At 39.9% G+C, this 24,288-nt stretch overlaps 2 protein-coding genes across 2 annotated transcripts in view; both read left to right on the top strand.

Annotated features, from left to right (window-relative positions):
• The window catches only part of DMBT1 (deleted in malignant brain tumors 1), a 97,277-nt gene extending 88,087 nt beyond the window's left edge, over positions 1-9,190 (top strand). The window contains exons 45-47 of the mRNA XM_064514465.1: positions 918-1,229; positions 6,205-6,380; positions 8,801-9,190. Of these exons, the coding sequence (XP_064370535.1) occupies positions 918-1,229; positions 6,205-6,380; positions 8,801-9,190 (878 nt within the window). The remainder of the gene's footprint in view (positions 1-917; positions 1,230-6,204; positions 6,381-8,800) is intronic.
• A 4,476-nt stretch (positions 9,191-13,666) lies between these two features.
• Positions 13,667-23,491, top strand: LOC112994036 (CUB and zona pellucida-like domain-containing protein 1). Its single transcript, XM_026118139.2, has 9 exons — positions 13,667-13,777; positions 15,767-15,902; positions 16,560-16,774; positions 17,027-17,177; positions 18,879-19,102; positions 19,955-20,127; positions 20,834-21,219; positions 21,538-21,806; positions 23,316-23,491. Exons 1-9 carry the CDS (start codon positions 13,696-13,698, stop codon positions 23,489-23,491), a joined length of 1,812 nt encoding a protein of 603 aa, XP_025973924.2. The 5' UTR covers positions 13,667-13,695.
• Positions 23,492-24,288: the final 797 nt, after the last annotated feature.

Here is a 24,288-nt window from a genome sequence, read left to right on the forward strand (position 1 = left end):
CACGCAGGTGAACAGGCACCCCAGCTCCTGGCTCTGGTTTCATGGGGCGGATTCGAGGACGCTTTTGTGCTGCGAGAGGTCGCATTTTGGCCTGTGTGTAGACACACGCGCTCGTACATACGATTGCCATCCCCCCTCAAGGGCAGCCCAAAGACCACCAGCTGGTCTATAAGAATGCCAAAAGACGGGGTACTGCAAAACGCACCAACTAAAGAGCAGGCTCATCAAGCTCTAATTTCAGTGGGAGCCTCATTACACCTTCATGTCCCTTTTGCTTCGGCCTGACAGTCTTTGCTTTGCTTAGCTTAGCTTACTCAAAAACACCAAAATCACTGACGCATGGCTTTTGCTTTCTCTTGGGACAGGGTCTACAGAGCACCCAGCAACGGGAACACCAGGTATTTGAGCTCACACAAATATTCCTCACTGGCTCGTGGAGGGGTTGCGCGCTCTAAACAGAGGTGGAGAGAAATTCTCGCAAGCAAAAGCTGCTTGAAGCCAGCGCCTCTTTGGGGAAGGCAGCGAGGCGTTCTCCTGCAAGGCAGGGGGATGCTCTTCCTCACAGCAGTGCCCTGCACTGCCGAGGCACACGCAGAACTGTCCTCCCCAGGCAGAGGCTGGCGTCATGACTTCTGAACCACCTTTGATAGAGCGGCAATCCCAAATCCTCCACACAAAAGATGCAACATTAAAGGGAACCTCTGTCCTAAACAAAGCTACAAAGCAAGAAGGGCATGGCAGTAGGCCTCTGTTATGTTTCATGACTCGAAAGACTGAAGCGTGCCTTTTGCTTTCTCTTGGGACAGGGTCTACAGAGCACCCAACAACGGCAACACCAGGTATATCTGGGGAGCGTCCCCGGGAAGGCCGTCTCCAAGGCCGCCGCCTGACCACGCATCTTCCTCCGCTTCCCCCAGACATGTCCCTGCGGCTGGTGGGCGGCGGCGGCCCCTGCTTGGGGCGCCTCGAGGTCTTCCACAACGGGAGCTGGGGCACCGTCTGCGACGACGACTGGGACCTGAGGGATGCCGAGGTGGTGTGCAGGCAGCTGGGCTGCGGGGACGTCATCTCGGCCCGCGGCGACGCCTTTTTTGGGGAAGGCGCCGGCCCCGTGCTCCTGGACGAGGTGGCGTGCACGGGCGACGAGGCCTCGCTGGCGCAGTGCTCTCACCAAGGGCTGGGCACCCACGACTGCCGCCACAAGGAAGACGCCGGCGTCGTCTGTGCAGGTGCTCGCCTCCTCCCGTCCCATCCCCAGCAAAAGCTGCTTGAAGCCAGCGCCTCTTTGGGGAAGGCAGCGAGGCGTTCTCCTGCAAGGCAGGGGGAAGCTCTTCCTCACAGCAGTGCCCTGCACTGCCGAGGCACACACAGAACTGTAGGCATTTATTTAACTTTGACGAGCAGGGATACTATATAAATACAAATACAACAGGATCCCAAACAAATATTCCTCACATTAAAGGGAATCTCTGTTCTAAACAAAGCTACAAAGCAAGGTGTGCATGGCAGTAGGCCTCTGTTACGGTCATGGCTGTGGCTTTAAAGACTGAAGTGTGTCTTTCACTTTCTCCTCTGACAGTGTCTACTGATTATACTACAACTGAATCAGCAGGTATTTATTACTTCGAGTATAAATAGCTGGTTGGCTTAATTAGCTGTCAGCAGCAGGAAGATGCTGCTGTTGTCTGGTGAGACCCTCACCATTTTGCTTTCAATTCAGTATTTAGCATAGTTGTCTTACTGCCAGGGGATGCTCTCTGTCAAAGGTGGTCCCCTGGCAGTGCGACTCTGTTCTGTTCTGCCATGCTCCAGCAGCCTTTGCTTTCCTAACTCTAATTGTGCCATTTGTTTCCCCGTCAAAGCAAATGATCTCGCAACAGGGTCTTCCAGAGGAGATACATGCCATCATACAAAATGGTGCCTATGTTCACAGCTATGCTTAGCTACATTCGAGCTCTATTCAGCCAGGCAGCCAAATGCCTCCTAGTTACGCACACCGCTTCACGTGATACTGCAAGCTGCTGAGGCTACCGGTATGGTTTCCAGCAACAACACCCAAGCCAAATGATTTTAAAAATCCTTGGCCTAGCACACATGAGATAGAATTATACTATTTTCCCTGTAACACATCGGTGTATTTAAAATTTAGACAATATTTGATTTCATCTTTCTTTTCTCACAATATCAGCCTCTTCAACTCTACCAGTGTCTCAGAGTCCTGAACCAGCAGCCATTACCACTTGTAAGTAATGCAGTGTTATTCTGGTTTACACGCTTAGTTATGTATCAAAGTTGTAATGTGACAATGTATTGACTGGCTTCTTGTCTCCACTGTTTGTATAATCTCATGGATTTAGCAGTTAACTTCAAGGTTAATTCCATAGGCCTCTCCTTTGGCTTCTGTACTAATCTGCCTGCACATGGGATGCATTTTCCTCCCTCTGAGGTTTCTCCCACATTTCTGGCAGCAAGGTGCCTTGCATGACTTTCTTTGTACTCCAGGTAGATTTTTCTAAAGCCTGTCCTGTGTTGTAGGATCTGCAGTGGCAGGATCTTCCAAATGTAGTAGTGACTGATCATCATTTGAATGGAAACCTGCAGTTCTGTTACGTTTCAAATACGTCAGGTTCATACAGTATTGTAACAATGATTGAATTGCGGCTTTATTTTCTTTCATGTCTTTGATCAGCCCCTGCAGAAGACATTACAGCTAAAACATCAGGTATTTATTACTTTAATTTTAGTATAATTGGTTTAATGTTTAACCTTGGGAGTAAACTACTGATTCTCTCAACAGTAAACATGATGAGCAGAGGTAGTATATAATCATGAACAACAACAGGATCCCCAGCTTATTCGTGACTGCCTCATGGCAGGGGTTGCATGCTGCAAGCACAGGTGGAGAGAAACTCTTGCAAGCAAAAGCTGCTTGAAACCAGTGCCTGTTTGGGGAAGGCAGTGAGGCTTTCTCCTGCAAAGAGCAGGATGCTCTTTCTCAGAGCAGTACCCCGCAACGCTGAGGCACACGCAAAACAGGCAGATGCTGGTGTCAGGACTTCTGAACCATCTTTTATAAAGGGGTAATTTCAAATCCTTCACACAAAAGATGCAACATTAAAGGGAATTTCTGTTCTAAACAAAACTATAAATCAAGAAATCCATGGCAGTAAGACTCTATTATATTCATAGTCATGTATCTGGTGGCTTTAAAGTCTGTAGAGCGATCTCTGTGCTCCAGAAATCTGTGTATCAATAAACCTAAAGTTGCCACTTTACTGGTTTCCATTGCCATCTGACCTGATTTTCTGTTGACCTAGCTAGCTGTCATCGAAACTGCTGCTCTATAATTAGACCATTGACCGATCCATTTTCAACAGCCACTTGTTGAGGACGCTGGAGATTTTCATTTTCTCTTTTTTGTATTTTGAAGTTGGCAAATCTAACAAGAAGCCTTGTAAGCTATGAGTCTGTAGTTGCACCGCTATTTCTTTTTTAAGAGGATTGTAAAAATGTTGACTGTAATGCAGGAATGTGATAGGAAATTCAAAGGAAGCATGGTAACCCTGTGGTGGTATTCACCTGCAAGTCCCCTATTCCCCAAAAGGCTTCACTGTAACAGCACATACCAGATATAATTTGCTTTTTCTTCATTAATACATAATTTACGGAAATGTTTGCTTTACAAAGGTGTCAAATTTTGCTTTATTTTTTTCTTTTGGAATTACCAGCTTCTCCACCTCTCACCCAGAAACCCATTACTTCACATAAGCAGTGGAATAAGTGTTCTTCGTCATGTATCTATTCAAAAAGCAGCCTCCAGTCTTGCAGTGGCTTGCCTGGATTCAGGGTTCCTGTTTTCAGTCTAATCCCACTGAAATAGCAGGTATCTTTACTATACAGCGACAGACCTTTCCTTTGTCTTGTCCTGAAAGGCACTGGTGTAGCCATGTAGATGTGCTTGTTCTGATTCCTGCTTTAGATGCAGTCGATCTTCCTAAACGTGCGAGAACCCTTCCAGACTCCCCTTTCCAAGGCTGGTAGATCACTCAAGGCCAGTAATCTCCATTTGCCCTGGCTTACAGCACAGCCTGCCTCCTTTTCACCCAAACACAGCCCTCTTGCTTATGCGCAGCTCACCCACAGGGTCTGTCCCTGGTTTGCACCTCTCTGTTAACACCTACTTGCCTGAGAGCAGTGAGCAGAGGGGCCAGGTGTCCATCATGCCTAGTTTGTATATACAAGATCAGATTTTTGCCTTTCACTGTCTTTTATTCTACGTAACCTTCAGGTATGTTTTACAACTGAAAAGATGTTTTAAATGGTTATCATCTTTGAACATTATTACACGGAGGCCTGGAAAAACAGTATTTGGAGCCATGGTCTAAGGATGGTTGCTAGTTCAGTCTTTTTCCACTCTTGTCACATTCGTGGTCCCTGTGCAAGTTCTGCACCCAGCTCCTGATACTTCCCTTAGACATGGGCCTTGAAGTTCTTTGTGCTGGACATGGACCTCAGTGTGTCAGCCATAGCACAAACATGGCTCAAAATGCATCATCTCTGCCCAAAAGACTAATCAAGTTTCTAACTTTTAACCATGATTCCTTTAAAATGATTACCTAACTGACAGAAGAGTATGTCTGTGTATTTATAGTCCCTAGGACAAAGCCCTTTCTAATCAGTGAGAGTCCTTCTGATATTTTCAGTGAGATTTGGCCTTAGATAAGAAACCTTAAATAAAGTTTTCTACAATGGTATTCATTTTTTGAAAAATGTGAAATTCCAAATTCTGCTCATTAATCAAACAATACTGTGCCTCTAATGCTTAGAGAGCAGACTAAGCTCTCCTTTGACTGTCCAGCCCAAACAGCTACATACTGGTAAGGGACACTCAGGCTCTGCCAATAAAACTTATATATTCCTGTGCTGATAACATACAGGAAGCTGAACTTTGGATGCAAAGCAAGCATTTGAGCATGAAATTATCTGCCTACGCAAATGAATACACATAATTAAATCTTGTTCCCCTTAAAGCCAATAACATTTGTCCTCTTCAGTGTACATTTTTCTAATATGAGTAAAGCCTGCGCTTTTTTTAAAAAATGAGCATTTTGTACATGACAGCTACATTCCTACATTCCACTACATAAAATCTCCTAGTCCTGCTGCGTTCAGTTGATTACAATGTATGTTAATTGATTACATACCAGCAAAAATTTTCATGGTTCAGTCTTAATTATTTTCTTATTTTCTTGCATTAAAAGCTCATCTAAAAACAGTGCCGGAATCCACAAGCTATGGTAATGTTTTCCCATGCTTTGTTTTTTGTAATTACTTTTCTTTACAAGTGCACTATATGCTAGGTAAAAGACATGTGTTAGGAAAGTCTGGCAGTTTTATCACATGTCTTTGCCCTTTAGACATACCTGTGCTGCTCCTCTTCCCCTCAGTAGGTCTGCCTTATTGTTCTCTATAGGCTCGCTGTTGGACTTTTGGAAGCCTTAAGCTTCAGATGGTGTTTCTGGCAAGCCCCCTCTCTTGGGTTGCTGGAGGAGCGCTCCTTAGAGCGTAAAACTTTAAATGCTGCCATGCCAGGCAGGATAGGGTAGTCAAGAGTAGATGCCTTCAAGCATGAAAGGCAAGCTTTGAGGAAGTGTCTCCATGGGCAGATGACTCCGGAGAGGAGAAGATGGCAGAGGGCATCTGATTGCAAGAGAAATTGGGAAGTGAGACCTTCAGACCCTGCACCACCAATGCCCCTGCAGTGGCTGGCAGCAGGGGAAGGCGCTGGCAGCCAGACTGCCTTTGGCAGCATCAAGGGGTTGAACTGACCTGTAGCTGCACAATTTATGAAAGAAACACATTTACGTGTTTCAAATGTCTGCCTGGAGACTGCCAGACTGCTGACCAAAGAAACAGTTTGGTGGGTTATTGCTGTGAGCTCACCTTGTTTCCACAAGAGTGACAGACGGAACTAATTTGTGTAACTGCAGTGTTAGTCATAGCAAGAAGTCGTGAACTTTCAATGGCAATACTTACACAATTAAAGAAAAAGGGAAATTCATTTTCTCTCCACTCAGCGATTATTTCCAGGTTAGTCAGTAAAGCCCATGTTTGCATTTGTAAAACATACTGGTATTTAATACATGATGCGCTTTACTCTATGCTTAAATATTGTTTAATAACATTAAATTTCTTCTTCTCCAGCAACCCTTACTTGCCTACCTAAATACATGCGGGCAATTATTAAAAGAGCCTATATCAGTTCAAGAGGTTACTTTGCATGGAATATTCACTTGAATGACCCAAGATGTAAGCCAGTGATTACCAATTACAACATCATGTTCCATATACCATACAATGGCTGTGGTACAAAAACAGAGGTAAGAATGCTTATTTTTGAAATTATCATATGTCAAGACATCAGCAAAGTTTTTTATGAACAACACTTTTCAAAATATTTTTAAAGATTGTTACTGGATGATGCCACCACATGGCTTTATAAATGCCAAGTCTTTGGGTAATGGATGTAGTACACCCAAAGCATAGGTAGACATTATGTTGAAACCACAACAGAATTATGTTTCTAGAAGTTCATGATTCCAGGTTATAATGACATTATCAACCCTCCCCATACTTTCCCCCTTCCCTTTCATAACCGTCCTTCTTCAGGTCACTTTGTTTTGGGCACTTACAGCCATGCACAAAGAGACTCTGCAAGTGGGGTGTGTGCAACTTTGAAGTATAAAACAGTGATAAAGCACTAACTACTACACAATCAGATAGCAAGTTTTAATGAGCTATGCATTAGTGTGCTCACCATACCGACAAGGCACCCAAAGAATCTTTGCTGGTGAGGCAGACATCAACAAGGAGGGGAAGGGTCTTCCTCCACGGCACCATGAAATGGACCCTCAATTTTGCTCCATTGCCATTTTCTGCTGACTCCATCTTTTTTTCTCCTTTAAGATTTTATACCTGTCCATGTTGGTGTTTTCTCCTTTGAATCCCTGAGCTACTAATGATCCCAAATCAACAGCCCTACCCATCTGTAATTTTACCTCTCTTAGGTCGCATGCCTCTGCTCTACAGATTTTCTCACAGCTCTTTCTCACAACTTGGCAATTTCCTCAGCTGTGTAAGCCAAGATCACGCAGCTGGGACGTCTCAGGGCCAGGCCTTGGATCCTCAGAGCAGGGACAGCTGAACCCTATGCACACATCCCTGGGGGGAACGGGTAAGGGAGGAGTCCTGAGGAGACTGAGAAGTCTGTGTCCCAGGATGCTGGGAAAGTTGAAGGGTCCAAGGTCCCTTCCAAGGGACCAAGGGTCCCAATATGGCCCAGTTTCTGCCATAAAGTGAAGTCTCTGAAGGGACAAATTCTGGCTCTGCCACAGTTAGATCAAATTCCTTGAAAGGCAAGGGATTATAACAGGGGAGAAAGAAAGCTCCTGCAATCCCCCACAGTGATCAATTGCCCAAAAGGCTTCATAATATTCTGATACTTTATAGTTATAGTACTTTTTTTTTCTATCAGTGTCAGAAGTACAAAGGTTTTGCCAGCTTTTACTTTAGAGCTAGCAGCATGAGCTAACACAGCATGAAATAAAAACCAAGGTCCTCACCTATATCTGTAAAAGCCATCCTTCTTTGGGTTTTTCAGTGTGACACACACTGACCTGAGCACTTGATCCTAGAAAGAACTTTATATCAAAGGAAAAGGTCAAAAATACAGTCCTCATGAAGCTGAAGTAAGTGCCTAGGAAACATCTGCTTTTAGGAGGAGTAGAATCAGTCTCCTTTTCCCATCTTCTGCTAGGTAATGGGTTACCAATAGTTTCAGGATTTAGATGGGGTTTTGAAGAATGTTTTTGCCTTTGCTCTATGAAAACTGTAGTGAACTTGCATCCATTTTCCATTGGAAAGAGTAATCAGATTCATTTCAGTCTTAAGAGAAACCCTACACTCAAGGTTAAAGAGACACAAGTGGTAAATAGGCTCTGTGAATGTGACAGTTGGTGCTTGAAATTAAGTGAATAAAATTTTGAGGTTTTTTATAGCGGTAAAGCAGCAGTACAAAGAACATCTCTCCCAGGTATATCATCTGTTGGAAAAGAATACAAGAGCATACTAGAAATGTCATCACAGTGTCAGGCAGGACTTACCAAGAAATGAGGGAGGTACAGTGCTGTGTGACAGCTGGGATGTGACGTTGTGATGTATAAGCTAGCCATGGTAGTGCAGCACTAAGGGAGACTCGCTGAGTCCCCATCAGCTTCAAGGTACCCTGAGGCCAAAGCTGCAGAGCCTGCTCACACACCATTCCTGTTGAAGGCCACAGGACCTGCAGGGTCATGATTTTGTTTCAGTAGTGTCTTTGTGGGATAACAAAACAAAATTGCAACTAAAATTACCAAAGCTCATCAATAGTTTTGAACCTCCCATTGCTTGGGAAGACCCTCAGAAGATAGAGATGGAAGGAATATTAACTAATTTATTAGTTCTAAACTCTGTCCTACCACTTTCCCATTCTCTGCTGAGCTATTTTAAATATGCTAGCTAAGAGTGGGTGTCCGGCTGTTCTCAAGAGAAACACCTGAATGCAAAGCTTTTTTGTTGATGTTCACGCTGTATTCCACATTTGCTGATGTCACACAAAGCCAATTACCTTGGGTAAAATATCACATGACATTTTTTACCATTTTTGACTCAGTTATCTGCTGGCTCACCTGATTTTCTAGCAACATTCAGTAAAAGGTTTCAGCATTACTTTGCAGCTCTAAACTCTCTACTGTTTTAACAGATTACCCGTGCAGCCATCACCTATTCCAACACTGTGGTCGGATCCACTTTTGACAGCTTCAATGACAGAAATATGAATTCTCTGCTAAACTTTGCCTGCAAAATATACAGGAATGACAATACTGGAACAATGCCCAATATTAAAGAGTCTCCATACCTGGAAAATCAGTCTAGACAATACGTTGTCAAGTTTTCCTTTTATGATTCATCATCTTTTTCACATGTGGTGAAGGCTTCACCATACTATATTGACACAAACCAGGATGTGTTTGTTCGTGCTACCCTCTACTGCCCAGATCCAAATCTGATGCTATCTACAGATACATGTGCAGTGTCTCCAAATCGTTATGACTTTACAACTACAACATACGATTTAATCAGAGAAGGGTAAGGAAAACATCTCAACAACTATTTCAAAATAACACCTCCTATGTGACTGACTTCATACAGATAATAACAAATACGTACCAAAGATCCACTAACTACAAGCAGCAGGATTTTAAATGAGCTAGTTATTAGAGCAAAAATACACAATTCTATCAGTTAGCATTTTATGGTTAATTCACCTTTATATTCTACCAGGGAAGAAAAATGAGTATAAGTTCTCAGAAGATATTTCAAAAATCTATATAACAAATTTAGAGAAGGAGGAAGTAACTGATTAAAGGGTTCTAGTGGATTTGGGATGTGGAATTGTTTCTTCATGGTTCTTCAGAAAGTCTAAGGTTGAAATAAAAAATAACTTTGGAAAGTTAACAGGGCTACACAGTCACTCTTTCTATATATTTAAAATTCCATCAGGTGTTTTACATTTATGCATTTAAATATATAAATAAAACACATAGTGCATATATGACATATACCAACATACATGCATAAAATCCATCTCATTACATCTGTGTTCAAGAATTTTATGCTGTGAATTGTGATTATCTTCACTGCTACAAATTTCTGAAGGAAAGTTTCCTACAATTAATGAAGCAAATTGAATAGTAACTATGTCTTCTTTTTTTGGTATGAGAATTCTGGGTTTTTTTGTCCTTTTTCTTTTCTCAGGTGTATAAGAGACCCAACCTACACGAACTACTATTCACTAGACAAGAAGACTGTGCAGTTCAAATTTAGACCCCGCAGCTTTCCTAGAAGACACTCAGCAATTTACCTACAGTGCAAAATGGCAGTGTGCAACAAATATAATTACTTTTCCCGATGCTACCAGGGCTGTATGACAAGAGGCAAAAAAGGCACAAGTGACGATGAGGAAAACATCATTATTATTGGGCCAATTATACTCAGAAGATTTTAATGCTTCTTTTAATTATAGTACTGTTTATCACTTATATAAGTGATCAGTATGTTGCACATCTGCTAATGAGTTCTAAAAATGCATTATGCTAGACTGCAAAATTCCATAATCAACAGCAGAGCACTTGCTTTGTGATGGTGTATATCTTAGGATCTTTTATTCTTAATTGCACTTGTATTGCTTAATTTCAGATCTTTTGGATCTATGTTCCAAATTTGTAAATGCCTAAACTTCAGTAAATACTCTCAATGATAAAGTATATTTGTATTAGTTGCTTGATTTTTCTGATCAAGACTTTATTTCTCTCTTACAGTCCTTCCAGTTCTCTCTGTTGCACTATCACTCAATAGCTCAAATACTTAGCATTTAAGAATGACCAACCTGCCTTACAGCTGTAGAGCACACTGTGCTGCTCTCTGCGCTTTGTCCAAAGACCCTTAAGATGATACAGGAAAAAGCTGAAGGACCAGCTGTACATCGCTTTGTTGGACATAGTAATCATTTCAGCTGCTTTTGAAAGTCAAGAACAGACATAAATCAAAGGATAAACCATCTGTAGTAACCACAATAATATCCTAGCTGTTATTTTGAATACAAACTCAAAATATTTGGAAAAAGTATTATAAACATACTGAGATATAATCTTGGCAACACCTTTAAGCTACTGTAATTTTTCTATATGTCAGTTTTTATTACTGTAGATTAGAATTATAAAAGCTTTTAGATCTTAATGTTATTTACTATAGGCAGTTGCTTCATCTCCTTTCTTTCCAATATCTGTTCAAATAATAGATGGTAATATGAGCAGAAATATCCCTTTGGACCAAGAAAGTGTTTCTGAAGCTTAATATGTTAAATTGTCCTATTTGGAATGACTTAGTGGAAAAAAAACAATAATTTTCTGCAGTTCATAATAGATCAAAATTTCTTGACAGTCAATTGCAGAATTATATGGTAGTACAGCAATCATGTGAGGGAAAGAGATGGGTTAAATTTTGATTATCTGGTGAACTTTGCCGAAGTGTGAAGAGCATCTTCAAGGCCAATACTCTAGATGGTAGATATATGCAGATTACTCAAACTCATCATAGGTGCTTTGTCCTGAATAAGTATGCATAGTGCCTAGGAGCTGTGTAATACAAGACAAAAAGTCACTTCTTTTCAGCAGCTTTGTTTTGAGCTTTGTCCCTTTAAAAAAGGAATTAGAACTCAGCCTCTCCATGAATAACTTAACCCCTCTCAAATGCCAAAACTACACAGATTTCACATCTCAAATTTGAATAAACCCCTCATATCTGGGGGTTAAGCCTTGGCTTTGGCCTGCCTTGCACTGAGCAGGTCAGTGCTTGCACCCAGAGTCCTGATACTGCAAGACTATAATGCCAGACATGTAAAAAGCAGCCAGGACTCAAGAGCTAGAGTATCTCCTAATCACGCTTAGGTCATACAAAACTCAGTCAAAGCCATAGCCCTGCTGTTCTGCTTCTCACAGGTAATGATTTAAAGGACTCGAAACCATGTTCTCCCTCCTATCGCACTCTCAGCTGCAGGCAACAGGGAAAGTGCCTGTAAATAACAGGTTCTCAACAGCACCCTTGTTCGTTTGTACTCACACGCGCTAAGGACTTGTTATTTTAAAATACCTTCTGTACAGTTGTTCTGTTCTCATTTTAAAGGACCTTCCTGAAGGCTTGCCAGATGTTTTCTGTCAGGGTGGAAGAGGGAATTGGAAGCGGGCTGATAATATGTGAACATCACTTGACATCTGAACACCTGACACTGTCTGAGCATGGGCTTAACACACATTTGAAAGAAGTCTGAATGCTCAGACTTGTAGCGCAAGCACTCAGTGCAGCAGTGCAGCTGTTCAGAGAACTGACTGTGCAGGCGCAGCCTGCAGCTAGCTTCAGGCGTGAGTGCCAGCACTTGGCCCTGGCTCAGCCCATCAGAAATACTGGGCCAATGCTCAAGGGTTTGGACCCTTAATATCCTAATCACTCATACACAAGTAATTCCAGACAGGTAAAATACCAGCCTCTTTGTATATTACTCAAGCCTTCTAACTAGAGCATAATAGCCATGGACATTTTTTTCTTGGTCGTCATGGACACAACATTGATTGACTGGGTTTCGTATACCACTTCACACATTTAAGACATACAAAATGGTGGTTAGCATTTGAAAATTGCTTGCAAGTGTGTGGGTGAGCTTCGGAAATGAAAGGCTATACAGAGTGAAGGCAAATTTAGTATTTCCTGGAAATTAAAGGGAATTCAAACACTATGAAATGTCTTTATAGACATATTCCGTGTCTCTGTGTTTAAAGACAGTGTAAGTACATTGTGAAGTGAGTTGCAGAATGCTTACAGGGAATTAGAAATTATGGAGCAGATTGTTTTAAAGCAGTCATAATTCTGAGACTAGTAATGTGAGAGTACAGAAGCATCATATTTCTTAAACTGTTGTTGACAATTAAAGCTAAAGGGGTTAGTTCAATTGTGTATAACTAAAAGAAAAGTGTACAGGATGTGTTTCAAGGTGGTCTGCATTGCAATTTGTCTTTACCAGTAAACTTGAAAGAGCACCTCTGTTTACACAGCTGTGTGATACCTGCTCTTTGTGCTGGAAAGAGTCACACTGCTAACCTCCCATTTTCCTTGGCCATTCACACACGCAGGTACCACACCAAAGGCCAAGGTTAGAGTAATAACACATCTGTTGCACTGGCACTATCACAACCTCTGGAAGCTTTTACATTGGTTTTCTGCTGCTGCTCTTGGAAATAGTCTAGATTTCAAGACTTTTCCTTATGGAAAGACACACAATGTAATGTGAATATATCAAAGCAGAAGAGATCTAAACGCATGAGCCCTACGTTGATTAGACTCTTGCAAGAAGGAATGCAGGCTTTTGAGACAGCGCTTGTTTCCTTACCTGAAGAGGAAAAAGCTGATTCCTTTTTTGTAGCTTCTATTGTGGGACTAAGAGTTATTTGTAAAGTGGTTGCAGTGCAATCCTCTTTAAATCTTTGGGTAAGATTAATCTCACTTTTTTTATCCATGAATACATCAGCAACAGGGAACTATTACCCATGACAACACTATTCTGATAGTCCCATTTTACAACCTGAAGAATCCTCAACAAGGACACCGAATGATTTGCCCAATGGAGCCTAAAGCGATGTGTCCAAATTAAGGAGGAAACAAAGAAGCTCCCACTGGTCAATGCTGTGAGCAAACCGCTGAACACGTCTCCGCAGGGTCTGTCAAATCCATGCAGAACATTTCTGTACATGCCAGACTAATGTCAACAGACCTCAACACATTCTCACTGAAGTGAACAGAAAAACGTGCTTTGAAACCATGAGATGCAGAACTGATGAAAGCAGGGTTAAACTTTCTGCAAGCAGTACATTTTAAATAAATAGGCACACCTGTTATTTTCTCATTTATATCTTCTATATCCATTAAAAGGAAACAGTAACTAAGAGATTAAGCCCTCACTCCATGATACCATGTAATACACGACGATTATGAAATCACATGAGGTATAAAAGTTAGAAAAACCTAACCTCCTCAGCTCTTATCAAAATGCAGGTGCTCAGGCAGTTCTTCCTTTTGCCTCTCTTAGGTGCTCTAGCTCTTGCTGAAGACAACTCAACAGAATTTGCAGGTATGGCAATCTAATTTTTTTTATCCATGAATTTTTATGAGCTTTTGAACAACAGCTATTTTATGGGCAATTGAAGGGGAAAATATGTCAATTGAATCCATAAAAGTGCATCTTATTTTAACATACCTCTGCACAACAGTAATGCCTGAATGTGCCAGCAAGCATTAAAAATGAGAAAAACCAGTCCCAGTATCTGACTCGCTATGACAATTTGATTTAAGAACTTGCCTTTGAAGAGATTTTACTCTGGAGTGGAAATGTGCTTTTACAAATTAATACTGTATTGGGGTAACAGGAATAAATTTGGAAAGTCACTGACTCAATTGGGAAATGGAGCTGGTTTTTAAAAGAGATTTGGGCATTTGTCCTCTGTTCAATCAGACAGTGGATTGTTGCCCAACTTGGGGACACAGTTCTGTATTCAGATCAGCAGTTTACCTAATTAATGATGGGTAGCTATTCTGGGATAACGAAGTACTGCTGCAGAGCTGTTCCAGACGTGCCTGACTGCATGAGCAGTCTGAAGGGGCACAGACAGATTCCAGCGAGAGCAAGGCAAGGCTGAGTCTGCAATGCTCTTACTATTGGGATGTTTCATACATGACTAGATAGGTCCCTCCCAAACCTTTCTTTTCCCCCTGGAGCTCATGAGAAAGCCTGAGCTTTTTACCTGGGACTGCATATACTGTGTGGGATTTTTCTTCTGTTGTTCTAGACTATTATTTTTAGATAATATTAAAGCAGAAAGGAGACCTTATGCTCAGGCTGATCAACAACCATTTTATAGAGGTTTCTACACAATGCTCACTGATGCAATAATTTAACAGTTTATTATCTTTCATTAAGTGATGCTAGTAATCCCAACCTTGTTTCTGTTCACAAGAGAATAGCTGAACTGGGTCAGATTAAATTTCAGCTAGCCCCACCATCCTGAATCCAGTCAGAGTCAACAGAGGATGCCCAGGCAAGAATATGGAAACAAGCCTGCAGTAATACTTCCCCAGAATACTCTCCCAGGCACCAGAAAATGTGGTTCAGGACTTCCGGAACCAAAGAGGAGATGCTATCTTTGTATTTAATAGTTATCAAAGGCTTTTACTTTCACGCATTTGACCTGTTTTAATGTTTTACTTTTAGCATGCACACCACCCTGCAGCAGAGATTAATAGCTGAATGTTTGTTGTGCAAAGAGCCAATTCCTTTTGTTTGTTTCAAAATCACAACTTACTGGTTTCATATCAGGCAATCAAGTTGTTGTATCGGAAGAGAATATCTCTTATTTACCCTCTCTGTGAATTCGTAGACCTCTACCATCTCCTTTACCCCTCAGGGATGTCTTCTCTGATCCTAAAATGCTTTAGTCTGTTTACTTATTCCTTGTCTGGAAGCTAGTCTAAACTTTTGATAATCTTTTTTGCCATTCTCTGAAGCTTTTCATGTTCTGCAGTATCCTGTCAGAGATGGAGGACCAGAATTGCCTGCAGTACCAAATACACACAGCTCTTTAGGAGCTCAGATCTGAAGAACTCTTTCAATTCCCTGGGCCTAGGTCCCCGAGTGCTTCAAAGTAAAGGGCTGAAACTTAGAATTGGATTCAACAGTCCTTAGGAAATCAGTGTTGGGGGAAGACAGGAAGTTTGATGTGCTTGCAGTAACCAACCTTGTGGAGGAGATTTGCTGAGGCATCCTATGCCACTTGGAATTTCCAGTTTTGCCATTAGCTTCATCTGTGATTTGTGTTCCTCTAACTTCCTTTTCTCTGCTAGTATGAAAAGAAGGACAAAAAGTATTCTCTAATATTCTTTTGATATTTGATTCTTCAGGTTTCATAAACTGCTATAACTGAAATGAAAAACCAAAATAGTACAAACCTTTGCATGTCTGTTCCATGGGGTATTGTTGAACAGTCTCTGCATAGTGCAAGATGAAACACTGCTGGAAGAGAAAACTTGAGAGATATTCTTGCAAGATTTTTTTTTTTTTAAATAGGTTTACCTCGCTGTGGTGCCTCCCTCGGCGATCTCAACAAAGCCTTAAAGATAGAACTAAATTCAAATGCAAACTGTGTCTGGCAAATTCATAGAACTGCAAATCAAACAATTAGGCTCATCTTCTCCTATTTTGAGTAAGTATTTTCTCCAGATATTTTTGTATTGTTTCTTTTCATTACTATATGGCACAGAAAAAATATTGAAAAAAACTAGTATGGCCAAGCTGAATTTTTAATAACTAAATAAATACACATACAATACATTTTAGCTTTTGCCTTACATGTAATACTGAAAAAGTTTAAATTGTCCCATATTCTTCATTTTATGTTTAGGCAAGTTTACCTACAGTTTTTATTGTTATTTTTTCTTAAATTCGGTGGAAAATCACATCCTTTCTTTCATACTCTTTCCATTCAGTTTTATAAGATGGTGCTGATGAGAGAAATCCAGTTCAACTGATCCTGTAAGCAGTAAACATATGTTACAGAGCTGCTCCCCATTTATGAGCAACTAGAAATGTTTGTAATTATTTTTGCTGTTCTTTTATTCTATCTTTTATAGTTACCTCCTATATCTTTTGTTTTCAGTCTTAATTACAAAGAATCATGGCAGAGAAAAATCAAAATCCAAACCTCTATCCCTTTCTTAATAATTTCAACTTAAGACATTGGTTCCTCCAAATATTTCTCTGTATTTGCTTTAGTAAAATATTTATTGAATCTGTTGCAGACTCTGAGGAGTTTGTTTATCTAACAGTGAGTTTAGGTAGTTCTCAATTCTTTTTTAAATAGATTTGCTTCTTCTTCAAGCTGTGAAACAGAAAGTATTAAAGTGTATGATGGTCCCTCAACTAATTCAACTTTTCTTGGGCAAGTATGCAACAACACTGACTCAGTCCCAGTGTTTGAATCATCTTCAGACAGTTTAACTTTTCTCATAACAACAAACTCGGAGGCTTTTACAAGAAGCTTCTTCGCCTTCTATTATTTCTTCTCACAAGAATCACGTAAGTCGGAACTCAATGCGTTCATTGAAACATCCTTTGAGCTGTACCATTATGTACAAGGTTTCATCTTGTAATGTGCATCTGACCTGAAATTCTCTAAAATATTTACAAATGTTAACGCTAGTACCTTTTAAGCTGGAATCCTGTAAGTCTTACTATTGACATAACCTTAGATCCCTAGCTTTACACTTTAGTTTTCATGGTCCACTACATAAACCATTACACTACCATTGTCTCTACCCTTCATTTCAGAAATTGAAAATTGTGGGGGACGCTTAACCGGTCCTAATGGGACATTTATCAGCCCCAACTACCCCAGGCCTTACCCTGAGTTTACCTACTGCATCTGGCACATACAAACAGCAAGAAAATCGAAGATAAGCTTACAGTTTGATGACCTTTTGTGAGTAAATGTCATCTATGCTCTATTACTCTTTTTTCATTCTGTTTAAAAGCATTACTTTAAACACAAGAAGCAGAAGTGCTTTTGTACTTTTAGAACATATACACACTTTTAAAACAAAGGTGTTCTGCTGGCTACTATAACAAAGTAATTGGAACATGTTCCGCATCACTATATATTGCCCTACAGCTACTGCAGTGCCATTCAGGATTTGATACTGGTGTATGAGACTAAAGGCAAGCAAGAAGAAATGCGCAGAAGGTACCTTTGGAGCAGGCAGCGTAGGAGTTAGCCACTGATAGTGTCAAAAAAAATGCAAGTCTCTAACGTCACCAGATCAGCTGTGCTATTCAAGGTGCTGTTTGTATGGACAAATTGTATTTCCACTAGGCAATGGCAATGAAACACCTCTATGTAGAATGAAACTGGTGACTAGAATCCTAGGGTGAGATTCAGCTTAAGACATCTATATTCAGTTGTCTGCCTGTGGAAGTCTCCACATGAGGCTCATGTTTCAGGCTAACCTGACCGATCAGAATTTAAAACCAGTAGTATAAAGCTTTATGCTACATAAGGAACATGCTTTAAAGCATCAGCCTCAACGAGTGCATTGTAATTTCAATTTAAAATAGATGCTCACAAGAATAAAGCACGATACTGCCCAAGAACATAACTTCTTCAGTATTGCTGGCCTTTGATCAAGAAACATGCATACCACTGGCTTAAATACTCCCAAGAATAAATGCTAATGGACGAATTGGTCCGGAAACTGAAGTACCGTCTGACCACTTCAGGATAGAATATATTGGCATGAAGAAGCGATACTGATATGGACTCTCCTGACCCATTTCGCTGTCAGAGATGCTCTGCCATATTTAGTGGGCTTTGTAGCCCTTTTTTGGCTTTCCCTGTGTCTAACCTGTTGACATGGTATATGGAGGAAAGTTTCAAGACCAAGTGAGTTCAAAGAGCAGTATCTTCAAGAATACTTCCTAAGATGGTCTGACTCCAGAATTCTGTATAGGAATGTATAGGATGCAGTAGGAAATCATAACCTCAGTCACTGTCCTCCGAGATGACAATCGCTACATGGTGCCATCTATGCCCTCGCCAGTCCTGGCCACAGACTATCTGCTGGTTCAGGAACAGAGATGTTGCTCTAGAGGCATTCGCCCATGAGAAGATGCCTGGTGCTTTTGGTCAAAGGTGCAAGCACTAAGATAAGCCCTAACGCAGATTTAGAAAAAGGGGAAGAGCCTTCCTCTCCCTTTATCCACATACATAAGAGACCTCAGAAATCAACATAAATTAACTGTACACTGTAAAAGCTCTTCATTCTTTTAAGGCACTTTTTAAAATATATTTAAAGGTGTGGTTATTTATAGTAAATAAGTACTATATAAAGTAAAAGAGGTATAAAAGAACGATGTAGTTTATCCCACATGAGAGCAATAGAAAATGTTCATTAATTCTAGCGGGAGCAGAATCAGGAACTTGCCAAGTATCTTTTGCCTTTAAGGATTTTCCATATTTTGTTTTGATAATGTCTATTTACATGTTCTTTTATTCTCCAGTCTTTTATCTCCATTTACTAGAAATTATTAGACACTTTATTCTGCAGGATATCTTTTATCCAGTGTGAGTAATGTTCTCTATACTCAGATTTCCTTATAATTTTAATTGTTTTTCCTACATCTGTAGCCTGGAACTAGATAAAAACTGTCAATTTGATTTTATCGCAATCTACGATGGCCCCACCACTAACTCTGGCTTAATTGGAAAAGTATGCGGTCGTTCTCAGCCCAAATTTGAATCTTCTTCAAATGTTATGACCATTGCGTTATCTACAGACTATGCCAATTCTTATAGAGGATTTTCCGCTCAGTACACCAGTATTCCACTGCCAGGTCCAGCAGAGCCCAACAGTAAGTTCAGTTCTTTTATTTTTTACCTACGATGCTGTTTCTCATTGTCACATGTTCTTCCCTTCCTTACCAAAAACAGAAAAGAAATGCTGGTTAATACTGAGGATTTAAATCTTTATGTTGGTAGCCACTAAGTCTCTAAATACAGAAAAACACACTAGTCTCACCTACAGAGCATAAGTTATTACCTCACAAAGATGCAAAAGAAAGTCTGCTCTTCAAGTGTTTTGATCCTTTTTCCCCATCAGCTCCACTCAAAAGCTGTTTTTCTTTTTTTGACACAGTAGACAATGTTATCATTCTACAGATGTATAGATATACTCTTTGACTAGCTAGTTTAAATGTTTTTGTTCTCAGATTCTCAAGGAAGTAGTCAGCACTGGTTAGTTAAGCAGGTTTTGGGTGTGCTATAGTTTCCTTCCCCTGAGCTGGACAGTTTTCCTTATTGTTTATATTTGGCACACATATCGTCGCATTAAAGTGGAAAGGAGAGCCACCAAGACCCTCAATGTCTCCCATAAACCAATCTCCTCACCTACTGTTCTGTACTGGTACTTTGATTCCTTTTCCCTATTAAAAAAGATGCAATTCCTTCAGTGCTGTTGGGCTTACAATTAAGCCTTTCAACACGAGTTTTACATGGCTTTGTTTGCCTAATGCGTGTTAAGAGTCATGCATGACATTTTGTTCAGACTTCTGTATGACCTCAAACATGTATGAGCCATTTCAGCATCAGGCTCAAACAAATCAAGACCCATACAACAGGCTCAAGGATGGGCCTTGGTTTAGATCAAGTGAGAAATTACTGCAGTGCAATTTGTAATAACTTTCTTTTTTTCCTTTCAATGGCAGCATCCCTTATGTGCTCTTCAGAGGGAATGAAAATTGTTCTGAGCAAGTCTTACCTGGACTCCCTTGGCTATAAGGAAACTCACCTACAGCTGAATGATCCATCTTGCAGCCCAGTTTTAACAGATCCAGTGATCTTTTCCTTCCCATTAACCAGCTGTGGAACAGTTAAAACGGTAAAGGGGGGGGAAAGTTACAGAAATAAGCTAAAAATAGCTTGGAAATGACAAGAACTTGTAGAAACAGCTTATGAACAGCATGAATAAGCTAACAGTGGATTTACTTTCATATAGCTCATCCAATTGTGTGTTTTCAGTCTCAAAATGGAAAGAACTTTTTTCTCTGCAGGAACTCAATGATCATTGACCCTTGATAGGGAAGCCCAGGAGAGCCCAATTAAAGCAAACATTAATTCCAAATGTTTTTATATCATGCTTCATTCCCTCTGCAACCCAGGTTACTGAAAGTAGCACCACATTAAGTGTGTAACTTAAACATTCCCTGAAACTGATGCAGCTGGCACTTATCCTAGAGTAATGTGGAAAGGGAAAAATCCCTCAGAAGTTAGGATTCCTATGAATTCATTAACAGCATTGTTCTGATAAGGGTGACTGAAGTGCCGCTTTGGTACTTCAACGCTTTGTGCAATTGCACTTTGTGCAATAGTCCTTGAGCTTTTTGCTGCAGGGGTTGGCTCAGTGCTTTGGACAAATAGAAGGACAGTTGATTATGTTTTTTGTGTTGTAACATATGTTTTGCACTATCAAAGGTACCTTGAGCCTCTGATAAGTATACCTCAGTGGCTTTTTTTAACAAGGACATTTGCTTTCAACTGCACTGCTCATGTAATAGCAACTGAACACTTTGTAATTCCTTTCACAGGGAGAAGGCCAGAGCATCACTTACACTAACACCATAACTGCCTCTGCAACTGGCAGTATCATCACCCGTCAAAAAAGCATAGAGATTATTGCAAAATGCAAAATGGAAAACAATTCAACCTTAGAAATCATGTACATAACAGAAAATAACATAATCCAAAACACAACTGCCATGGGAAGATACAATGTTAGCATGTCATTCTATGATTCAGATTCATTCTCCACGCCTGTATTTCAATCCCCATATTTTGTAGACTTGAACCAAACTCTCTTTGCTCAAGTTAGCCTCCATTCCACTGACCCAAATCTTTTGGTGTTCATTGATACCTGCATAACATCTCCAAAACCTGATTTTGGATCACCAACATATGACTTAATCAGAAGTGGGTAAGACTCTAAACTACTTTTATGATTATCTCCCAATACATGAGAAAATATAATCTAAATATAAACTGTAGTCCTTTTATCTCTTCCACTTATCTTCTTCGGTAGATAGTTGTTGGAATCTGAATTTCCTGGAAATTTATAGAGTCATAGAAATGGAGCCACTGAAAATCATGCACCCATTTGCAATGGGGAAAAGAAAAATCACTGTATGCCCACATGTAGAAAAATGCCATAGCTAAATGCTGTGGTATAGTTAATATTAGCAAGACTCATTATTGTATCTGGATCACTTTAACAGATCTGTAAATTCTGTTCCAGCTGTAATAAAGATGACACTGTAGCAACCTACCCACCACTTGAACAGTACGGAAGATTCAAATTTAATGCCTTCAAGTTCCTGCGGAGCTTTGCATCAGTTTATATCCGGTGTGATATTTTAATTTGCGACAGCAATGACAGAAACTCTCGCTGTACTCAAGGCTGTATCTCTAGGCAAAAAAGAGCTGCTTCTTCATACATGTGGAAAACTAATGCTGTGGTAGGTCCTATCCGCCTAAAAAGAGATCACAGGTCTGCTGATCATTCAGGTAAGAGAGAGACACAAAGAATGAGCATAATCAGATTCTTAATTTGTGTAAATCTGCTATATTTGTACCACTAATGAAATACATTAGTTTTGAACTTGGCATCAGAGCAAGGGGTTGAACAAAACTTTGCATTTTGTGAAATCACAGAAGTACTTGATTAACTGATGGTCTTTCGGGTTCAGGTGTGCTTTTTAGAAAGTAGTAAAAGAAAGTAGAAAAGGAAGCACTCACTCCTAGTTACATACATACTATATGCAGGATCAGACTCTCGCTTCAGAAGACATTATGAATGTTAAGTAAGGATTTCAGATTTTAAGCTTCATTTTTTGATGAAGTAAACATAGGGAATAAGGTTCCTTTTCAAAGCCACAGACTACTTAAAAACTATATTCTAAATTGGAGAGTCAATCTTTGTTATAACCTTTGTAAAAATCTAACATGCTGCAATTTGTGATGGTTCTGCAGAAAAGCTATGCAGGATGATAATCATAGATGACAATGCTAAGTTAAATCCTCATATTGTACTGTCTCTTAGAACGAAAATATTTTGAAAAGGGCAGCAACTGGAGCAACAAAAAAACCCCAAAAACATGCTCTTTAATTTAATCTGCAAAGCTTTTTATAGGTTGAGTTTTATTGCCCCAATCTGCTATCTTCTGTAGCACTATTTGCAGTCTGATCTACAATGGACTAGATTAGTAGTGAAACCTAATGAAAAACAGACTAGAAAATATGGGAAAGCAATTTTAAAAAGCTTGTGTGGTAACTTGCACCATACTCTTGGCTCTATCTTCTCTTGAACACAAAACTTCACCTGAGAAAAGCAAATTGTGCTACGTTCTTTCAGGTGCCACATCTAAGAAGCCTTTACCATCAGTCATGCTCTCAATGATAATAAATATATTGTCTAATTTTTTTAAATATAATTACTGACCTCTTAAATCTAGTAGCACTTTAAACATCTTCCCATTTATTTCAGTAAATGGAAGATATTGCATCTATATGCTAGAAACTGGCCACATCTACAATGTGAAAAGGTTTCATATGCAGACAGATCACAGTCAAAGCACTATAAAACATTAATCCTTTTTCATAGTTATCTTTCATCATTTACAGAAAGATAATAAGCTTTACCAAAGACCACCTAGTAAACAATTAAGAGGGATGGGGCTATAACCAAAAGGTCTTCTTTGCCCACCTTTGCTTCAGCAGCATGTCTCCAATCTATCTTTTTTAATGACAACGACAACATTGCTTGGCAGAAGCTTGGTTGCAGTGATATCAAAAAATGTACTAACATTGTCATTGTGGTGCTCTTTTACGCACTATTGCTTTCTACGTTGTTAAGAGTTTACAGCTCTTTGGTACTACTGAATCAGAATTTGCAGTCAGTGTGGGTCACCCCCTCAGAACCAACATATGTGAAAAAAAATGATTACTGAATTTCCTTTGAAATGACACAGTATACTAGACTTTAAAACCTCACTTTTTTTCTTTCCCTCTATACAGAATCCCTCACTAAACTGCGTGCTGAAGAAACCCCGAACCTGCAACAGTACAGCTTCTACACTCTTTCATTTGTTGTTTTGACATCAAATATTATCATTGTGGTAGCTGTGTTATTAAAATATCACATCAGGCGCCAATTAGGATATGGCTACCAAAAAATGCAGAGTCCATATTAATTATTTTAGAAGTTGACACAAATTCACAATGTCCTACTCAGATTTGTCACTCCAAGGTGGGGAGGAGGAGAAAAACACACACGTGTGTGCACACACACATATTAAAAAAAAAGAAAAAGGAAAGGAAACACAATAAACTAACAGCTATGGAATACAGCAATGCTTCGAAGCATATTTCAATGTTTTTTGTAATTAAAAAAAAAGTTCAACCTAGGACTATATTTTAAATTATTGAGTTGGAAAAGAATATAACTATCTACATCAAGGTGTTTCTTAGAAAGTATCTAAAAACTAAATTCACAGATGTAAAATGACCTGTAAAGTACAAGGTAATTTAGGTCTTTTTTCTTTAAAAACCTCATTTTATCTTTTCTAGTCATTCTGAAACTGTACTTGCATGGCTTAAGCTGGAGAACAACTGCAAGCTATATGTGCTCGGCAAATTCTCCTCTCTTTGGCATGTACTCTTATGTGTTGCTACCATCAAGATGTGACAATCTTCAAAAGACATCAATTTTCCTGGTGTATGACAAAATATTAGGTAGACCGGACAGAGACTGGAATGCACATGCCCAAACAGCTTGTTCAGTCAACAGGTGCTTCTCTATCTGTAGCTTTTGCTCAATGCATTTTAAGACATACAATATGACCAGTGTCTCTGCTTCTAACTTTGGATCCTACCTTTAAGTTCCTATATAGTCATAGTTAAATGGTACAAATAGAACATACCCCAGGAATTACATGAAGGATGAACCTCGGATCTTCGTGGAAGAGGGACTCCGACACATTTCTACCTC

Source organism: Dromaius novaehollandiae, chromosome 6 (genome assembly GCF_036370855.1).
Source record: "Dromaius novaehollandiae isolate bDroNov1 chromosome 6, bDroNov1.hap1, whole genome shotgun sequence".
Lineage (NCBI taxonomy): Eukaryota > Metazoa > Chordata > Aves > Casuariiformes > Dromaiidae > Dromaius > Dromaius novaehollandiae.

Excerpts from the sequence above, each read along its gene's own strand:
- LOC112994036 (XM_026118139.2), top strand. The coding sequence starts at position 13,696 with ATGCAGGTGCTCAGGCAGTTCTTCCTTTTGCCTCTCTTAGGTGCTCTA. Across the intron at positions 15,903-16,559 it reads CTCATCTTCTCCTATTTTGA|ATTTGCTTCTTCTTCAAGCT; the intron begins GTAAGTATTTTC and ends TTTTTTAAATAG. Across the intron at positions 21,220-21,537 it reads TATGACTTAATCAGAAGTGG|CTGTAATAAAGATGACACTG; the intron begins GTAAGACTCTAA and ends ATTCTGTTCCAG.